Below are 21,601 nucleotides of genomic sequence, written 5' to 3'. Positions count from 1 at the left end.
CATAGCACACCCATATTGTTTTTGCGTAACTGCACAGTCTATCATATGATATTTCTTACCTATCAATTTACATCAACAAAGCTGAATGTGATGTTTCCCTTGATGTAACGACAATAACGACTATACATATTAGACAAATCTAGATCCTGTATTAGCTACTGTTGCTAATTAGTATCGTACACCAGGGGCTAGAATCACTCAGAAGCCTGTGCAGGTCTATGGAGAGTTTATTTAGATTTGTTCTCTAAGAAACAATTTAGCATTTTAGAATTTCCGTTTCCATCGTCCCGAAGTGAGTGGGATTTTTTAATGGGATTTTGGCTAAAAGCCTGAAATAAGGTCTGTGGTGAACACAAGCTCAAAATATTTTCAAGTTTTATTCTACAACATAAAATACACCTGTAATACCCCACTCATGATTTTTTTTACATGTATTGAAAAAGGCGATTGCTAATAAGTTGTCAAATGGGACTACATACGGTACCTGGGACAATAAACGCCGTCATGCCTGAAAAGGAAAATATAATACTCACTAGTCTGCGTTTACAGTATCGTGTTCTTGCAGTTATTAGATTTGTCAGTTTATCAATTTATAGTATTATGGAAAATGTTTTTAAATCATGTTTGGAAAAGTTGTTGGAAGCTTGGTGGTGGTGACGTTGAAGTCGAGCGACCATGGTGTCATTCATTTAAAGCATATGGCTAGCTTTTTATTTCTGGCAATTGTATTTATAACGTTGTGTTAATTTGTGAAAATGATCTTGATGGACAAAACGTGTTAGTATTGTAAACTTTTCTTGATCACAGAGCACAGAGCACCGGTACAAATTGACGTCATCCCTGCACCACTTTATTTAGAGACTGGACTACTGCAACTCGCTCCCGACAGATCTGCCTCTGAGCATTATCTGACCACTGCAACTGATCCAGAATGCAGCTGCATGACTTGTTTTCAAACTTCCTAAGTTCTCCCACACAACCCCATTGCTACACTTCCTCCATTGGCTTCCTGTAGCTTCCTGTATCAGACTGAAAACACAGATGAATCTCACCTATTCAGAAGTCTGTATATTTAATGTGTTTTAAAGACATCTTACAAAAGGTGGGCCTCGGTCAAATGGTAATGCCATTTGGGGGGCCTTGCCCTGGAAAAGTTTGGGAACCCCTGGTCTAGTGAACTGGTATCGGGATGTATTTATTGATAGAGACTTCAAAGTACTTCTGTAAGTCGCTCTGAAGAAAGGCATCTGCCACAAATGTAAATGTTTGTAACTATATGAAGTGTCTATTATGGTATTTGTATTGGGCTTAGTATTTTTCTTATGAATGTCAAGCCCATTAATCTGCATTAAAGTGTTTTAATCTTTTATTATTAAACACTTATATCTGCGTTATTTTGTGACTTTCAAAAAGGGTGTAGGGGGGAATGTTTTGTACTGATGTTTATAAAACATTATTTTAAACACAGAGAGAGGACCCGTAAGGTTAAAGATGCAACACGATCCACCATCATACACCATCCAGTCGAGGCGTACTTATTTGTCCCGCCCACATCATGTAATCCTACGCGAAAGCATCCCACCTATGACAGATCTTATTGGGGGACGCGAATAAGCGTCAGCCATGACGTGCCACGCCATTGGACGATTTCTCAGTCCGTCCTGGTATGGTAATGAGCTCTCGCACAGTTAGCGGACGTGCCAAAGCGGTGCATAAGAGAGACGGGAAAAGGGGGGCGGACGGTGTCAGTCAAACGGCACAATTTTAACTCGTATCAGTTATTTCTGTAAATACATTTCCGTTTCGCTGTTTCTGTGGAACGAAAATGTCGAAGCCTGACACCAAGAAGTTTTTTGAGAATCTCTCCGGAGCTGGGAAAGCCATAGCGGTGCTGACGAGCGGAGGAGATGCTCAAGGTACCGTGTCTAGGGATGTATCTAAAAAAAGGCTGCCTAGTCCCTATATATGTGTACTTAGTAGGGCCCAATGTAATGGCGCCTCTATACCCTATGTAGTGGACTAAGGCTGTATTGGAATGCAGCCAGTATTTGACAACGTTGTCCGTGACATTGTAAAGGACAATTAAACCACCACAGACTGCTCTGTTCTGGTGATAACAGCGTAGACAGAGCTTAACTAAAACTAATATTTAACCAAGGGTAATTAAATATAATCTGAGAACTAAATTCGTCTTATTTCAAAGCGGGATATAAGTAGAAACTAACATTGTATTTTTTTAAAGCAGGAATTAAGCTACTCACCTTAATGACAGCCCGTGTGGGTTTAAACCTAAACTTACTGTTGGGGTGTGATGTATTTAAATGTATTTTTATATGTATTTAATAGCATCCCCTGGACGTCAACAAGTTTTGCTATCACGTGCACATGCACAGAGTAGATTGGAGTATGCAAAGGTCGCATATACAGAAGATTTATTTACCTGTGTCTTTTCAAAAGCTAATTCGGCTTACAGCCTGTTTATCCAGATCCTAATACAGTTTAATACAATACAAGACATTTCTGAGGTGCCTCGGGTGGTTAAAAATCCCCAGCACTGCATTGCGGAGTCGTGACCATCACGTAGGCTGCGTTGGGAAAAACGCATACTAGCTTACTAAATCGCCTCGTATGCGAAAACAGTGCGCAACGTGTGATCGCCATGACAACCCATAGCCACCCCATTAAAAATGAACGCAATAAAAGCGGGTTTTATCCAGTTGTCCGTTTGATTTCCTGTCTTTAACTCCAAACCAGGAAGTCGTCCTAGTTTAGCTCAGTTCAACCCTTCACAACCCGTCATAATCTTCGAATATTTTATTGGAAGTTAAGGTTTAAATATCAGCGGAAATGACATGATCAAGGAGGCTACGTGATGAGCTGCAGTTACCTGTCTAACGTGGAGTTGCCATGTTGGAGGTTAACAGTTTGTTTACATTTGTTCATTTAGAAGACGCTTTTATCCAAAGCGACTTGCAAATGAGGAAATACAAGCAATGTTGATATCACTTTAAATTCCTGTCAAGGAATGTTAATTTAGTAACACACACACACACCCCATATGACCACGTTTAGTGCACCGGTGTAGTGATGATAGCAAAATTGTGGAAATCTGGCAACCCAAGTGGCGGAAACGCACAGTCATGCGCGCGGTTTCTCTGTAGGAGTACGAGAGTGACAGCACGTCAGCCTGCGGTGGGAAACTCTTATACACACGAACAGACCGGTGATGGGAAGTTCGGATCACTTTACTGACTCGGTTCTTTGAATCTCGTTCAGCAAAACGAACGGATATTTTTTCGAGTCATTTCGTTCATTTAAGAAGAATATAATTAAAATGTTACATGTAAAATTCCCCAACACATCTAGTACTTATGCAAACGTTGATCACATATGGAATAAAAAATAAACTATAGGCTAATGCAACCAAGGCTCAGTTATGAGAAACAAATTAATTAATTTATAGCTTAGCATTAAGTCTTCAGGGTATGCAGTCTGTAAGTTCGAGTTATTCATTATTTCGTCACGTCACATTTGTCACGTCTGTTCCCCAGAAACAGAAATGATTAGTTCATCTCTCGAGTCTTTGGGTTCGAGTCGTTCGTTAATCCTGTGAGCACCTCATTGGCGGAATGCAGTGGGGCTGTGACGTGAGATATGAACTAATCATTTCTGTTTCTGGTATCGCATGGTGGCCACCGGAAGAACGAACGTCTCGAACCCGAAGACTCGAGACGTGAACTAATCATTTCTGTTTCCGGTAGAGAACCTATGGGGTTGTTGCTGTTGCGTGGTCAAAAAATGAACGAATCACTCTGAGACAACTCGTTCATGAGTCATATTAAAGATTTGTTCAAAGTCAACGAATCGTTCACGAACGATACATTACTGACTACGTTTACATGGACAGCAGTAATCTAATTCTTGACCTTACTGTGAGTAAGACAGTATTGTGATTAAGGTGTTTACATGAGTCGCTTTTACAATACTCCTCTCATGTACCCGTTTAACATGTTATAGAACATCGAGCAATTAACAGCACACGTCATTACGTCACCGCGCCACGCCATCCGACGTCCCTCCAGAATTTCACGTATCAACATACAGTTCGTCTTCGTTATGGAACCGTATACAGTTTTGGGTGTTTTTATTTAATTATTTTTTGCAAACGCTTCAAGTGCGGTTAATTATTTGTCATGCTATACGTGCAAATAGACAACTGCTTGAAGCTGTGGGTTGCGTCCCAAACCGCGTACTTACCGTCTATATAGTAGCCGAGATACATGTATTTCTCCTGCTACAGGCCTATAGTAGGTAAGTACGCGGTTTGGGACGCAGCCGTGCTCTCTTTTTTGCCGTAAAACGGTTGAGTACTCTTGTGTGTGTACATGTTCTGTCGCAAAATGCGGTGAAAACTCTCACACGATGTTAATAGTGTGATTAAGGTGTGTACATGTCTTTAATACACGTCGATAATGCGACTAAAACAGGAATACTCCACTTCCATACTTATTAAGTATAAGGAATACTTAATTCGATTTGTGTTTACTTCGAGTATGACTTTAATCAGATTAAGGTAATTAAAAATTGCTGTTTACATGGTAGTTTCCTAATCAGAGTATTGTCTTAATCAGGTTAATAGTGGATTATTGTTGTCCATGGAAACACACTGACTAACACACACATACACACACACACTCACACACTTTCCCATTTCCATCCAGACATCCAACATCATCAATTTACTCTGTATGACTTCATCATTCCTAACCATTCTCATGATCTTCTTCTCTGTTTTTAAAATCATGATTATTCTTCTTCAACCCTGAATAATCGTTTTTCAATTCAATTAAACATTATTTGTATAACACTTTTTACAATGGACATTGTCTCAAGGCAGATTTACAGAAACAGAAACACAGGATACAGATTTTAAGTGTGTGAATTTATCCCTATTGAGCGAGCCGCTGACGAAGGTGGTGAGGGAAAAACTCCTTAAGATAATATGAGGGAGAAACCTTGAGAGGAACCAGACTCAGAAGGGAACCTATCCTCATCTGGGTAACAACGGATAGTGTGAAAGTAAAAGAAAGTTCATTATGGTTTTTACATGAAGTCTTTCTTGAACTAGTCCACTGCTCATTAAAGGAGACCTGAGTGCAAAACTGCATGTGGTAATTGCAGTCTCAAGGCCATAGTAGCAACCGTAGTCCCAGATACCACTGCGGGAATGTCCATGTGGAATTGGTCAAGGTATACCTGTCTCATAATTTGTGTTGGAGACTGATATAGTATGACTTAGTTAAATTATATAAAATAAAGAAATTAAAGTCCACTTTGTCCCCATCTATCAAACACCAACAAAAGGCAAAAATGTCTGTACTATGTAGCCAAAAAACAGTAAATTGTGTAGTGTGTGGATCGTTCGCAGACCAACAGAATGGTTCGATTAAAGTGTATACATGCTGGACGAAGTCGAGCTACAAGTCCGATTTCGGAAGTTCGATTTCAGTCCGATTTCAGTCTGACAAAGGCAGTCACATGACGTTTTAAAAAGGCGAATTATTGCTTTACCTCAATTGAACACGCGTTTGGACGTGCTTACTGTCTGGAGGTCCGCCGACGGGAGGCACCCAGGGTGAAGCCACTCGATGTGGGTCTGTCAACTGAAAAACGCACGGACAAATAGGTGTAGCGCGTACAGCAGCCTCCTCCAGGTGCTAGTGCCAACCCAGGAACAGCTTTTAGATGCAATGGAGTTGAACTGTTGATGGGGGGAAGCTAAAAGAAAATATATTGGCTGATATATTTAATTGCTTACATGGAGCTAATGAAGATTTTGGGAGGGGCTGATGAATATAAATAGGCCTAGCGATGTCCCTGTGCTTCGGTATGGATATACCACAAGAAACTTTTCCCTGTGAAACTTAAACTGGAATCAAGTATTGACAGAGATTTTCATGCACAGGCGTTGCCCTGTTATACATGTTATAGGAATGTGATCCACTAATCGTCACAAAAACCTACAGCACGTATGGCATTAAACACTTGGGTACGTGCTGTTATAGGAAAATTATCAACAGTAGGCTGGTATTATGTGGACTAATATAAATCAGTTACGCTTACCACCCCAAAGGTACACTATGTGGTCAAAAGTTTGTGGACACCTGACAAACACTCCCATATGTGCTTTTTGAGCATCTCATTCCAGATTTAGTCTCTCTTTGTTGTTGTAATAACCTCCACTCTTCTGGGAAGGCTTTTAGTGAGGTCAGGCACTGATGTCAAGTGAGGAGGCCTCTTGTGCATCCACTTCATCCCAGAGGTGTTCAGTGGGGTTGAGGTCATGACTCTGCAGGACACTCGAGTTCTTTCATTTCAACCTTGGCGCACCATGTCTTCATGAGGTAACCGTTTGCAATATAGTTTTTGGTCTACAGCTGTTCAGCGTATTTCTGAAACAAGGCAGCAGCACTAGTTCTCTAAAACATTCTCTACTAATCTCTAATAACATGGCAATATTAAAATCAAATCATCTCCAACAGATCTTAAATCTCCCCAAACATTGATGATGATATGTTTTCTACTTGCGCTGTTTTTCATGTTGTTTCTCCCCCCTGCTAAGCCATGATCTGATTGGTTGGGAGATAAAAAGAGCCTGAAGCCATTCAGTACTTATTCTGAAAAGGCAGCCACTTCCCCACACGTTGCATGTTACACAGCGAGCAGTGGTTGAGGAAAATACACCTGGTGTGAAAGCAGCCTCAGACGTGTTAAATGTGACACACGTAGAAATTTATAGTTGAAGAGGTCATAATTAACCATCTGGTATATTACAGGAGAGTCATTGACATATTTAGATGACCGCTGCTCTTGTTGCTCTTTCTGAATCGGCCCTAAAAATAGAATAGAGACAAATAACCTGTCTCCACATTTGGGGAATTGCTTTCCCGCCACCCACACATGTATGCTTCATAATTTAATCAGTTTGACCCAGTGACGTCATTGGTTTAAACAGTTTGGTTCACAGGCGTGTCTGGGGGGAAAAATGCCAGCATATTTTTCACCTTGTGATTGTTTGGACTGCACACACGGGCACATTGTAACAATGTCAATCTTATTATATACATGTCATTCCTCATGACCCTTGCCTGGTAGATAATAACCCAAGTCCACCTTGAAAATGCACCAATAAAACCATAAAAAATACAAACAGATGGAAGTGTACATGTGAATGAGTTGCCAGCAGTGGCAATTTCAAGGTACGAAACATCTGTCAGCTTCATGTTAGTTAGAATTTATTGCTGTTTGTGACAAGTTGCTAATCAGGTAACACAAGATAACGTATAATCAGTTAACAGTGAGAGGTTTCTTACACAATGCTTTGCTCAGGTATTAGTTTAAATTTGAGGGAGAAATCGGATTTATTCAAATTTCCGTCTTCTTTAAAGAAGCCAGACCAAAAAAAAAAAATGCTGACGGTTTAATCGTCAAACACATAATATCTTTCTGTTGGCTTTATAATATATACAGTACTGTTAACTATTATATTACTTATATACAGTAACCCCACTATCCAGTGTCACCCAGAAGAGAATGGGTTCCCCTTTGAGTCTGGTTCTTCTCATTCATGCCATTTTCCAATCAGCCAATGATGTGGCAGCAGCGCAGTACACAAAATCAACCAGATACAGGTCAAGAGCTTCAGTTAATGTTCACATCAAACATCAGAAAATCTCCATGGAGAAGTTGGTATGAGTAATTCAGAAACCGCTGATCTAAGAATTTCACACAGACTCCTTGAGTTTACACAGAGTGGTGCAGAAAACAGAAAACATCCAGTGAGCAGTAGTTCTGCTGAAAAGAATGGCAAACTGGTATGAGCTGACAGAAAGCCTACGGTAACTTACATAACCAAGAAAAATATCCCAGAATGCACAACATGCCAAACTTGAGGGCTACAACACCAGAAGACCACATTAGGTTCCACACTGAGGCTACAGTGGGCACATGGGCAGTTAAAGTGTGTTTCAATTACTGAAATACACAGATAGGTTTTTGGACAAATTGCAATGTAGTACAGTGAAAACTGTAAATAAATAACAGCATTTCTGCACTTGTATTCTAAATCTGGTCATCTACAGTTTTTAGCAAGAGTAACAAGAATGGTTAGGGATAGATCTAAAAGTTTTGAACAAAACATGATGGTATACAAGAAACCGATTAAATAAACACGAAGCGAGAATTATCCTTATTGACTACGCCATCATAGTGTGTGGATCTGATGTGATGCGGGATGGTTGTGAGTTTTGCATTAACCTCATTACTGGTAGACACTTTCAGAGCATTTGCATGAAGCTTACCCAACATAGCAGCTAAATTAGTTTTGTGACTCCTGTGCCAAATTTAAAAATCACAGTTTACACCTGCTTCTCACTGGATTTATAAGTGTATATTCTCGGACTTTATGAGATGATGCGAGTAAAATCTTGAATTCTGTGCCAGGCTGTACGATTTGTTTGCTGCACATCAGATTATATGATAGATTCTCTCATAGTAATCCTACAATGCAGTGTGGGTCTTACCGGTGAGTTTTGGGCACATGTCGTAACAGGGTTCGCTTTTCCTAAACTTATGACACCGTCGGCCATTTTAGGTCACAAAGGCGCTAAACATGCCACTGGCGATCGCGTCATATTAACTTATTCAAGACCATCGGTTTTTGTCACAGCATTATCATGATGAAAATTGTACTGAATAAAGCAAATGTGTCTCTTCTGATTTATGACATTAGCAGAAAATGAGATGTTGAAGCCGTGAATTCCTGCTTTACTCTTAAGCTCACACACCAGGTTATTCAGTCAGTACCTCAGCAGCGGATAGTCAAATATAGAAGCCAACATTCATGCTGTCAGCACAATTTAATAAGACCCACAGGGTTTTCTGCAGTTGCAGAAGATCACCAGCAGGATCAGGTGACATGTATTGATTTTAAACCCTCTGGGGGTTTGGTGGTGATGTTGCTGAAGGACACCAGCCGGTTTGCAAAGACCCGCAGGTTCCTCGGATGGAGCGTCAGCATGATAGAAAGCACGAAAACTCATCACCAAGGAAGAGACATAGTAACTGGATGCATTTAGAAAAAAAATTATGAGGGTGACTTTGTGCCTTGTAAGAAATAAAACACTTTGAGACGTGCTGTTAAAGGAAATTGGGCAATGATGCAGTGATGTGATGGAACTTTTCTTGGAGGGTTGCTGTTACCACCCTGAAGTTGTTATTTTCCTATAACAGCACACCCTGAACTGTTCTATTCCTATTATAACACAGAAACTTTAAGCAATTAATTAATTAAATCATTATGACATGTTTTACTTTTTTTTTTTTTTTTTTTTAGTTTATAGTTGCGTGTGATGTTTGGGCATGTCAATGAAACAAAGTTATTTCCTGTTATCACTTGTGTTGTAGCAACTATAAACAGCCGTTCTCTCATGAGCCTCTCTTTCTCTCTCTTGAAGTTAATAAGACAAAAAAAAATGCATTTTATTAATGCATTCTTATTAACTTGTCATGGTACAGAGAAGCCTGAAAGTGTAAAAAACTCTGTTTTGAAGAGTTTCCCGTGACGGAAAACAGCATTGAAGTTACAACATTACCTCTGACTTCTATAAATGTTAAACATCTCATCACAGAAAACATCACCATATCAACAATTACACAGCACTTATGTGGAGCGTGTGCCGTACAAGTCCATGTGTAATTTGTTCCGATTGAAAGGATATCATATCAGACTGAGCGCATTAACTAGTCCCTCCAGGATTTTGTCATTTTGTGTCATAGAAATTAACGCAAAATCAAGCAAACTCCACAAAATTTTGGAGGAGTTTGGGGATGAAAAACATGCAGATTTTCCACAGATGTGACATCATCACAATGCACATTCAGCCAAAGCCCTCTTCGATTCACGTGCGTTGAACTTGAATACAACTAAAAGGTCTCATTTAGCAACAAACATCACTACGAAAGAGCATGCAATTGCAATTTCTCCAATTCAACTATCACAAAAAAACTCAGCAAAATCCTATACGGACTGATTGATATAAACCTGATTACCTTGCATCCTGAATTACACTTTCTGACCAATCAGATCTGAGAATTCAACAGCATTATAAAACATAGCTGGTGAGAAACGGGGGTTTTTTGTCTGTAGTGGTCCTAGTGTTTGGTCTCAGTTTGACTTGTTGCTTAGTACCAATATTATGTTCTAAATCATCAAATATTTTAGTGTTTGGCAAACAACTGTGAAGAAGGGCCTTAGTACGTTTAAGGATTTTTAGGTTTTCACCATAGACAGAACATACAGGAGTTTTAAAGTAAAGAGTATTATGGGTTGGCATTTCTGTTCCTCCACCGTCTCTCAATTCCACGTTAGGAATTTGAGCGACCTCTCTCAAAACCCTCAGAGCGAGGGAGTGAGAGGATTCGGGACGCACTCTGCTTTTACCAAACATGGCAGTGAGTGAGAGAGAGCGAGCTGTAACACACACACACACACACACACACACACACACACACACACACACACACACACACACACACACACACACACACACACACACACACACACACACACAGACAGACAGACAGACAGAGGAATACAGCGCAGTACTAAACAAAAGATTGAGCACACCATCAAAACCCCTTTTATCTTTCTGATCCTTTGGCACCATTGTATTATTATTTTTAAAAAATTTTTTTTGTATATGACACATTACAACTTCATGACCATAATGTTGTCTCTCATGGCCTCATTATATATTGTGTGCATGCTTTTGCCCTGTAATGAGTTGGCACCCCATCCAGGGTGTCCCCCTCCTTGTGCCCCAAGTTCCCAGGGATAAGATCCAGGCTCCCCTACGACCCTGTGTAGGATAAGTAGTATGGAAAATGGATGGGTGGATGGATGGTTCTTCACTGCAAGTGCTTGTGTTTTTAGCATTTGTAGTACACTTTCCGTTTCTCATTTATAGGTACACGTTAGCTGGACTTTTCCTCATAACTGTCCAGCCTTGATACTCATCCAAAGGACCTGTGACCATCTTCCTATCAGTGTATTTGGATTTTGGATGAATATTTGGATGAGGATGCTTTAGTCACTGGGGCTGTTGACTCTTTCTCATATGCACTGCTAATCTTTGCTGTGTTTCTTTTTTTTTTTTTTTTTTTTTGTGTGTGTGTGTGTGTGTGTGTCACAGGTATGAATGCAGCCGTAAGGGCTGTGGTGCGAATGGGAATCTATGTAGGAGCCAAAGTCTACTTCATTCATGAGGTAAGTTAGGTTTGACCATACATGTGTCATGTCTATTAAAAGCAGAACGGAAGAAATATTAAGCGGTGATCTGAGGACACACGAGTCACAGCATGTGGTATTCATTGCGCAACTTAACACTAACCGTTATGGTTTGGCATATTGCTGAATATTTCACACTTTTTGTTAGAGTATATCTCATAATAAATAGTGTAGCACTTTATTTGAAGTTTTTAAATATCTTCAGCCCTAAAAGAACCCTATCAGTCAACCCTAAAATAACCCCTGAAGAATCCTTTTCATTTCTTAAAAGGTCTTTATAAGTGTAAATACCTTTTTATTATTATTATTATTAAAAAAAAAAAAAAATTATTAGGGGTGTTACGATTCACTCACTTTGCTGATGCATCGATTACTAATCCTGCTGATTCGTATGCATCGATCTTGAAGTATGATTTTTGATTCAGTAATCGTTAGTGGCGGTTTAAAGTAACTTTTGTGAATCTCTGACAGTTAAATTCCTGACAGTTGTTTTAATTGCACTTTGTATTCCTGCTTTCCTACATGTTCAGGAAATTTAGGAAATGTTTACTTTTCCTGCAATAAAACCATGGTGCATTTAACAGTTTAGAGTAGTTTGTCATTCTTGCTCGAGATACATTTGAAGTTAAATACTGTGAACAATACATTTAAAAAAAGTTACTGAATTGAATTGCCAAATGGAATCGTTAAATGAATCAAATCGAATCGTTCTGGATCAAATCGACTCACTGTCAACCCAAAGATTCACACCCCTACTTCTTATAGATGTAACGTCTTTATAAATATTTCCATAATATTGATGGCGTACATATTTTTTTCAAGATTTTATCTCCATTAAATTTGCTCCAAATAAGTAAAGCCTGTCTCGCAGCAGTGTCATGCTAAAACTTTGCCATTCTTAGTTCCCTAAATGGATACTGCTAATCAGTGCTGACCCAGGGAAGTGTGTGTGTGAGCTTATAAAGCAGACTAAAGGTTCAATCATGCATGTACAGTACGCATACCCTTCTAACTCTCTCTCTCTATCTCTCACTCACTCACTCACTCACTCACTCACTCACACACACACGAAAACATTTTGTAGTCTAGGCTCAACATGCCTCTAATCCAATCTCCTCTCCCAGCCTTATCTTCCACTCTCCAAGAATAAACACGAACACAAAATCACAAAATCATAGCCCACCACCACACTCGCATGCACTCACTCTCAGTCTCACTCTCACTCTCTCTCTCTCTCTTTCTCTCTCTGTCTCTCTCACACACACACACACACACACACACACTTCCCTGGGTCAGCACTGATTAGCAGTATCTATTATGGGAACTAAGAATGGCACAGTTTTAGCAGGACACCGCTGCAAGACAGGCTTTACTTATTTGTAGTCGATTTGATTTGCAGTTCAGAACGATTCAATTTGATGCGATTCACTTAACGATTCCATTTAGTAATTCAATTCAGTAACTTTTTAAAATGTATTATTATCAGTATTTAACTTCAAATGTATCTCGAGCCAGAATGACAAACTACTTTAAACTGTTAAATGAACCAAGTTTTTATCGCAGGAAAAGTAAACGTTGCTTAAATTTCCTGAACATATAGGAAAGCAGGAATGCAAAGTGCAATTGAAACAACTGTCAGGAATTTAACGCTATCGGGGTACATATCCATCCATATAAACCTGGCAATGGAAGCAGTTATAACTTGAGCTCGAGTGGAGTTTTCGGGAAAATTCAGACCAAATAGATTAGGCGGGTTAGACCTTACCATATCCGAACTTGAACTAGCAACTCCTTCTCCAGATATCTGTCTTAATATTGTGGCGTGTTGCGAATTGTTGCTGAGATTCGTCGTATTCCCGAAGTGCTTTAACTCGAGTTTACAATGTCTGTCTGTTTTCCATCTCTTTTGTGAAAACCCAAGTGTTCCCAAACTTTTGATATCATATTAGCTGACTTGCAGATTTCGGGCTCTCACTTAGCCTCCACGGTATCACGCCATCCGCGCAATCCTCTCACGCAACTTTTTATTTATTTATTTATTTTTTTATTAAATGTCTGATGTGATTAGGATTATTTGTAGCAAAATAAATTATTAAATTATACTTAATAAGGACATAAAAGGATATGGGACCTGAGAGATGAATTATGTATGTGTGTGTGTGTATGTGTGTGTGTGTGCGCATGCGTGCTTGTGTGCCACAGGGATATCAGGGTATGGTGGATGGAGGTGATAACATAAAGGAGGCCAAATGGGAGAGTGTGTCCAGCATGCTGCAAGTGGTGAGTGTTATGATAAGACATAACATGTGTGATAAACACACACACACACAAACACAAAAACAAGCAAGCAAAACCTTTTCAAGAAGCATATTTAATACATATACACTCTTAAACATATACATTCAGATCTAGACCCCTTAAGTGTTCTTTGGTTGTTTCTGGGGGAAACTGTAAAGTTTACACTAGAATATTTCCATAATAGAGGTTGTTATTAATAGAACCATTTAGGAACCCTTAGCTAGCCACAGATGTGTGTAAAAGACAAACTTGTCACATAATCTAGTTTAATCTGGAACATTTTTGTCTTCCTCACTTTATGAAACAATAAACATTATTATTATTATTATTATTATTATTATTATTATTGAGCCTTTGTACAGTTAGATGGCTGTTTATTAATGTGGTGCCTTTGTGAGTTCCATATTTATGTTATACCTGTCCATATTTGTTGGCATTCCTTGGTGTTGGTGTGTGTTCTGCTTTGCTGTTGTGGTTTAAGCAGGTGAAAATACAGCAGTCACAGGTGTGGAGCGAAAAAACTGAGCGTCTGAGCGAGGAAGTCTCAGGCCACTTCTAAATTTGAAAATCTGATTGCAAAAAGTGACTGAACACACTGTGGGTTTTGAGTCATAGCAATTATTTATTTATTTATTTATTTTTTGGGGATGCTGTTTTTATTGTTATTGCTATATGAATCACGGAACACCTGCTATAAGTAACACGAAACACACACATACATATATATTAAAAAAAAAAAAAAAAGAGAAAGCATAATAGATGTGCCACTACAACTTACAGAATTGAATCTTAGAAGAATTAAACATTTTAAAATTCTTTTTAAAGGCATGATGCACAAACTGAACCAAATGACAGAGCTGTAGCGCTGCAGAAATGCTGTGTGTTCAGAATATTTGATAACCCAGCCAAATAATTAGGAGGCCAAGCACCTGTATGTCTTCTTCTTCGTCTTCTTCTTCGTCTTCTTCTTCTTCTTCTTCTTCTTCTTCTTCTTCTTCTTCTTCTTCTTCTTCTAATACTTCTATGGCATCCCATAGAACTTTTTTGTTCTTATTATTTTGCTGTTATTGCGTAGCCCTTTACTGTTTATTAATTTAAGTTTATTTATTTGTATTTTTCATTTTTAAATGTCATATGCATTAAAATATTATCCTATGCACCATCATCAGGGTGGCACTGTGATCGGAAGTGCACGGTGTAAAGAGTTTAGGACACGTGAAGGACGTCTGAAGGCAGCCCATAACCTTGTGCAGCATGGAATCACCAACCTGTGTGTCATCGGTGGAGACGGCAGTCTGACAGGTGCCAACCTCTTCAGGGAGGAGTGGAGCGACCTGCTTGCTGAGCTTGTCCAGCAAGGTATGCAGTGCTGTGTGTCTGTGTCTGTGTGTGTGTGTGTGTGTGTGTGTGTGTGTGTGTGTGTGTGTGCGCGCATGCATATTAATGACAACTGTCCTTACAATGATAGGTTAATGTCAAATGCCCTTATAATGATGGGTCCGTGTCAAATGTCCTTAAAGTGAAAGGTCAATACAAATGTTCTCACAAAGATACATCAATGTCAGATGTTCTCACAATCATAAGCCAGTGTCAAATGTCCTCACATTCACCCAGTCTTCACAAAAATATGACAAACCATTATCTGAAAAATCAGAGCCACAATATTTTTATTTTGGTTACTGAGGTTAAGGTTTGTTTGTGTGTGTGTGTGTGTGTGTGTGTGAAAATTTACACCAAAATTAAATTTATTCTGGATAATCAGCCTACAGTACTTCACTAATGAAGTTGAAATCATAATAGAATAGTAATAGGTGATCATTAAAGGTTATACAATTGTAATAGAGTCAAAGGAGTACTCTATACATTCTCAAGCAAATCTCTATGCAGAAATGTTTGACAAAAAATGTCCCCGAAACGAGTTTTCTATTTGTTAAACACTGGATTTAGGGAGAAAGAGAAGAACATTTCTGTGCTGCTTGATTATATTCTGAGATGTCCCTGTCAGGTCTGATTGATGATGAGGCTGTACAGAAATATTCAGCCTTGCACATCGTGGGAATGGTGGGATCTATCGACAATGACTTCTGTGGCACAGACATGACAATCGGCACAGACTCTGCTCTCCACAGAATCATCGAAGTGGTGGATGCCATCATGACTACTGCTCAGAGGTTAGAGCTGTGAAATTACAGCCTCTAAAGCATGGATGCTGTATATGGATAAATAACTAACGTGTCTAAATCACAATTATTAGCAGTATGAACAATATTTATGAAAATTTAGATACAAGGATTTAGATACAGATCTTGAGTTCGACATGAAGTTTGTTATTTTTTTCTTACATTTTGGTGATTTAATTTTAAGTTAATTTAAATAAGATTTTAACATACCATTAATAATCTTTTAACTAATTAATCAGGCCAATTAACTCAATATGCAGCTCTTATTGTGTTCTCTACCTTTTAGTTTTCTTACGTACTTATCTCATAGTTATGTGTTATTACATATTATTATTATTATTATTATTATTATTATTATTATTATCTTCATTGTAATTTATTTACCTTTTTCTTGTTGTTTATTATAATTTTATTAGTGTTATAATTAGTAAGTGTTTTTCATGTTCCATGAGGTATCTGGGCACATTAAATACTACTACTACTATCAATAATAATAATAATAATAATAATAATAATAATAATAATAATAATAATAATAATAATAATAAATATGAATGAATATGAAATAAAAATGATCACCTCGTTAATATACACATTTTGTTTCATGTTGGTAAAATTATTTCTGTTTCACTGATATTAAAAATTAAAATAACGACCAAACAGGTCACAAGAGCCAAGGTGACAAATATTTAAGAATAATAAATTATTTCACAACATTATATTTAATGCTTTTTTAAAAATCTTTAATTTAAGACCATTTGCCATACTAACTGGAATTTCTGCGTGTGATTTCAGCCATCAGAGGACGTTTGTGCTGGAGGTGATGGGTCGACACTGCGGGTAAGGAGAACCATCCATCCATCTTCTATACCGCTTAACCTTCTCAGGGTCACGGGGAAACCTGGAGTCTATCCCAGGGAGCATCGGGCACAAGGCAGGGTACACCCTGGACAGGGTGCCAGTCCATCGCAGGGCACACTCACATACACGCTCACACACCCATTCATACACTATGGACACTTTGGACATGCCAATCAGCCTACCATGCATGTCTTTGGACTGGGGGAGGAAACCAAAGCACCCAGAGGAAACCAGCACGGGGAGAACATACAAACTCCGCATACACAGCGCCACGGCGGGAATCGAACCCCCAACTCTGGAGGTGTGAGGCGAACGGGCTAACCACTAAGCCATCTACTAGTACTGAGAGTCCCTCTTTAAAATCTTTACTGTAACGTGTACGAGATGTTGTTCGCCTGTTTCTCTGTGCAGCTACCTGGCCTTGGTGAGTGCTTTGGCGTGCGGTGCGGACTGGGTTTTGATTCCCGAGATGCCTCCGGAGGACGGCTGGGAGGAGACGATGTGTGAGAAACTGTCTGCGGTAAACCATACTCGAGCTTTTCCTCACCTCCAGATATGACCAGCTACAGTTTCACATTTTTATACTTTCCATTAAATACAGCTTCTATTAAATGCATCTCTTTGGCTCTGTAGTTAATATATATGGTTGAGTTGATTGTAGACTTTGAGAAAATGTGCTTTAGAATCTGATGCGTATTGTAAGACAGTAGAGCTGCACAATTTTAATAGTGATCACAACATTAGTTAAATATAACCAACGTTATTATAGCTAAAGTTATCTAACTAGCTTATATTATATATCGCTTTCGATCGAGTCTGGTGATAGTTAGATTTATCTATCTATCTATTTATTCTGTGGACAATTGCAGACATATCTCATGAAATTACAGACACTTATGAAATCACATGAGCACCTCATTTATATGGTAACCTGTTTGACCAATCACAGCTCTCCATGCTAGTCTTCCAGTCTCTGTTTTTTATACCGAGACTGCAGACAAAAGGAATTTTATTTGTGTATGCAGTTGAAACTAAAGACAAGATTGGATGGACCAATCATAGCCATGATGCCATACTGTAACTGACTAATTTATTTATTGCTTATATATTTATTTTGGTTGTAATTGTGTTCATCATTTACAAACTATAAGCAGTGTGAGTAAGTATTGGCTTATGTTGTATATTCTGTTCATACCTGTAATATAAAAATATAATAATATATTCATGATATAATTCTATAATATTATGATTATAATCGTATACATAAATTCTGCAACAGAGGGCTCGAGCATTACAAACCGCTCCGAATTTAAACTGACCCATCCCTAAATTTATTGTCTATATAATAGTGAATTAACTCTTGAGCAAAGTAATTGTGATCCTGTTTTTGTTCATGATCATGCAGCTCTTTTTCAGGGTAATTTATCTGAAAGTGATCTCCCCCTGACGTTGTCTTTCTCGGATGTTTTGTGTCCATGTTATACTGAAATGCACTCATGAACCCAGACTCGATCCAGAGGTTCGAGGCTGAACATTATCATAGTGGCAGAGGGAGCCATTGACAGACATGGGAAAGCAATTACGTCTAGTTTCTTGAAGGATGTGAGTACTGGATCATGCAGCCAGGGGAGAACAAATGCGTGGAGACCTCAATGAAAGCAGCTTCAGTAAATAAAATTCACATTTGGTCCTTAAAAACAAACGAACAACAAAAAAAAATGAGCCGAACTGCTTCCACCGTACGGTCTCTAGCTTTGGGACCCCCCGGCGCCTTGTTTTGTCCGATTTCATGTAATGTGTCTTTCGTCACTCATAGAATCGGGCAGGAAGAAAAAGGCTGAATATCATAATAGTAGCCGAGGGCGCCATTGATCGTAGCAACAAGCCTATAACCACAGATCGTGTGAAAGATGTAAGTACATCAGGCTTGTTGGCAGCACAACTCCTGCATTGACCTGACTTTTGACCGCTCCCGGCCTTTATCTGTGGCTTCACTGTGTAGCTTTGTTACCTCTTTGGGAAGCTGTGTGGTAAAGTAGCTGTAGTAAACTCACTCTGCTAACCAGCAAGTCATACGCTCTCCCCTCATCCCTAATTGTCCATCGCATAATAACAGAACTTAATTATTATACGTTAGAAGATGAACCTTAAATAGATTTATACCATGGTTTGTCTGACTACTCAATTCTGATTGGCTGGAAGGTGTGCGTTCAAGCCGTTTAATGCACAGGTAGTTCTGAATTAAATCGCTGCCTATAAACAACTGTAACCAAAGTAACAAACAGTTACACTCACAGCTTCATTATTAGTAGAGAAGCGGCACAAAGGCAGGTAATTCCCATGTGCACATTCTCTCTCTCTCTTTCTTTCGCGCTTTAATAACTATTAACTATAATTCTTTCAAATAAATGTATTCTTATTGGACTACTTTATCTCTGTTATGATTTACAGCGGGTGTAATTCTAGATATAACGACCCGTATATAAAATAACTAACGAAAATTAACCGTTATTTTTATCTTTTCAGTCAGATTTTGCACTGCAAACATCAGTGACAGCTTTAACTTGTCAATGCTCGCAAGTCACCATGGTATAAGCGGGCTAGGAGTACGTTACACAATTTTAATGCACTCCGCATCACGGGGGTGGTTCTTTTCCTCTATGTCGTGCATTAAAATCGTGTAATTCACACCTAGCCATGGATTATCCCTTATGTATACGCTGTGATATTAGTAGTTAATTTTAACAACAGAACGACTTTGAACAAACGATAAACACAATATATATATATATATATATTTTTAAATGTTTGAAAATCAGTAAATAAAAGTTAGCTCAAACATTGGATCAACAGTTTCATCCACTCTTGTCGAAATTTTCATAAAACTGTGATCTCAAACAAATTCACATAGGATACATGCGAAGCTGGCACCAAATATGCTGCTTATCGACAGACCGTCCCAAAAATGCAGACAAGATATCACCTAGGAAGCTGCCTTCTGATTCGAGTCCACCTTGCACTGCAAAAAAATGTATTTATGTTAAGTGAAAATATCTTAAATACATATATTACAATTTATCTAGTATTTCATATTATATGAGCACAATAAACAAAATAATAAGAATATTAAACCTATTTTTCGCCATTTTTACTCATTTTAAGCTTGAAATAGTCTTGGTCTTTTTTGGGTGCCATGTGGGTCAGGTGTACTAAGCTATTTACTGTTTTCATGTGCAATTATGCTGCATTCTGTGTGGAGAACCTTGAAGTATTTATTTATTAGCCATGCATGCAGCATCAAGCAAAGTCTACTTCTCTTCCTCATATATAAAGTATTCATTTAAGGAAGGTTCACACAAAAACCTTAAAAAACATGTGTAGAAACAGGAAATATGGCTGATTTTTAAATATTCAGTTTGATGTACTCGAACGGAATTTAGCCAATTAGCAATGCCTGGTTTTTGCGTGAGATTTTGCCCGTTTCCCAAAAACTTTATAGGCACCGTAGACAAGTGTGTGACAGATTTGGGATGCTTTTAAAAGCTTGTAATTTATTCATTCTCGTAGATATTTTTGTTGTTTGTAAAAAAAATACTGTACGTAATGTTTATGTAGGTATGTGTATGAAGATTTGGATATTTTTAGCCTTGTAGCTCCAGTGGAAAAACTAAAGAAGCGCAAAGAATATAATGATGATAAGGTCATACTTGGCCATCGCGCTAGTTAAACAGGTCTTGCAGGAGTTGGGTTGCACTCGCTGTACGCGCTTGTTAATAGTAAACATGCTTCGTTTGCTGTTCGTTCCTTGATGACTTGCACATGCATGGCAGCTCTTCAGTGAACGTTTGCTTATGCATGCCACAAACTCCCAGATTTAATTCCCAGATTTTCTTGCCTAGTGCTGTCTGATTGCTCAGATGTTTTCCTGGTTAAATCATTAAAAGGAACCTCGACTATGAAGACTTGTAGGCCTTAACACGCAGTAATTGCCCTCTCCTACTAAAATACATTGTTAGAAACACATGAAATATGTTAATTACTTTTAAAATCCTTAATATTGAATGCATATTTTAACCTACGGAGGCCGCCATTATGTGACATACGCAGTGCACTCTGAGTCGATGACCGTCTTCATTTTGATGTACATTTTGAGTAAAGTCATCTATATTAGCCTCCTTGCTTATGTTACGCTCGGGTTCAAATTGAAAAGGCTGAAGACATGTTTATATCTCTGTAGGGTTGCTGTAGAATCAAGACCGTTGCAACCATTTGATGTCACTACCCAGAATGCATTGTGATGTAAACAGCAATGGTGACTTATGAGTTCAAAGATTTTTGTTATTTAAAAAAAAAAAAAAACCCTGACATCTAGAGTGTTTTTGTATAGTGGATTTATATAGCGGATGTCAGCATTAATATAATAAGCCATAGAAGACTTAATAGTTGGGGTTCCCTTTAAAACCTAAAGCATTCTTGCTGTTCCCTTGGTTTCAGATTTAACTGTGTTTGACCTTGCTTTGAGAGATTCTGTATTTTCCACATTTCACTGTCTACATCAGACATCCATTACTTGAAATTTCTGAGTCTGTTTTATGTCTAATTCTTTTATTTTTTTATTTTTATTTTTTTTTTTATATTCAATTCTCCTCTACAGCTAGTGGTCCGCTGCCTGGGCTTTGATACACGTGTGACTATCCTGGGTCACGTCCAGAGAGGAGGAACGCCATCAGCCTTCGACAGAATCCTGGTGAGAGAATGAATGTGTGTGTGATCCCTGCTTGGACGTACTTGCACTTGCAAAAGCTGTCATTTTAGTCTAAGTACATTAAAAGGTTTGGAGTGTTTAGATTTTACAGACTTGTGTTTTATCTCTTGGTCATGAGGACTAGAGAATATGAAGTGCGATAACTGACTG

General features: G+C 38.5%; 1 protein-coding gene across 6 annotated transcripts in view; it reads left to right on the top strand.

The window, feature by feature from the left end:
• Positions 1–1,686: 1,686 nt before the first annotated feature.
• pfkpa (phosphofructokinase, platelet a) overlaps positions 1,687–21,601 on the top strand; it is a 45,486-nt gene continuing 25,571 nt past the window's right edge. For 2 of the 6 annotated variants that reach the window (XM_017480741.2, XM_047158414.1), the window contains exons 1-9: positions 1,689–1,916; positions 11,253–11,326; positions 13,550–13,627; positions 14,815–15,004; positions 15,651–15,816; positions 16,621–16,665; positions 17,098–17,206; positions 18,503–18,598; positions 21,341–21,433. In XM_017480741.2, the coding sequence (XP_017336230.1) occupies positions 1,826–1,916; positions 11,253–11,326; positions 13,550–13,627; positions 14,815–15,004; positions 15,651–15,816; positions 16,621–16,665; positions 17,098–17,206; positions 18,503–18,598; positions 21,341–21,433 (942 nt within the window). In that variant the 5' untranslated portion in view covers positions 1,689–1,825. Of the gene's footprint in view, positions 1,917–11,252; positions 11,327–13,549; positions 13,628–14,814; positions 15,005–15,650; positions 15,817–16,620; positions 16,666–17,097; positions 17,207–18,192; positions 18,289–18,502; positions 18,599–21,340; positions 21,434–21,601 lie in introns of all 6 variants that reach the window. The other 4 variants (XM_017480761.2, XM_053684010.1, XM_017480751.2 and 1 more) reach the window with 4 other exon arrangements.

Source organism: Ictalurus punctatus, chromosome 1, assembly GCF_001660625.3.
Source record: "Ictalurus punctatus breed USDA103 chromosome 1, Coco_2.0, whole genome shotgun sequence".
Classification (NCBI taxonomy): Eukaryota; Metazoa; Chordata; class Actinopteri; order Siluriformes; family Ictaluridae; genus Ictalurus; species Ictalurus punctatus.
Note: the sequence above shows the minus strand (reverse complement) of the source record. Positions and strands in the feature narration are given on the sequence as shown.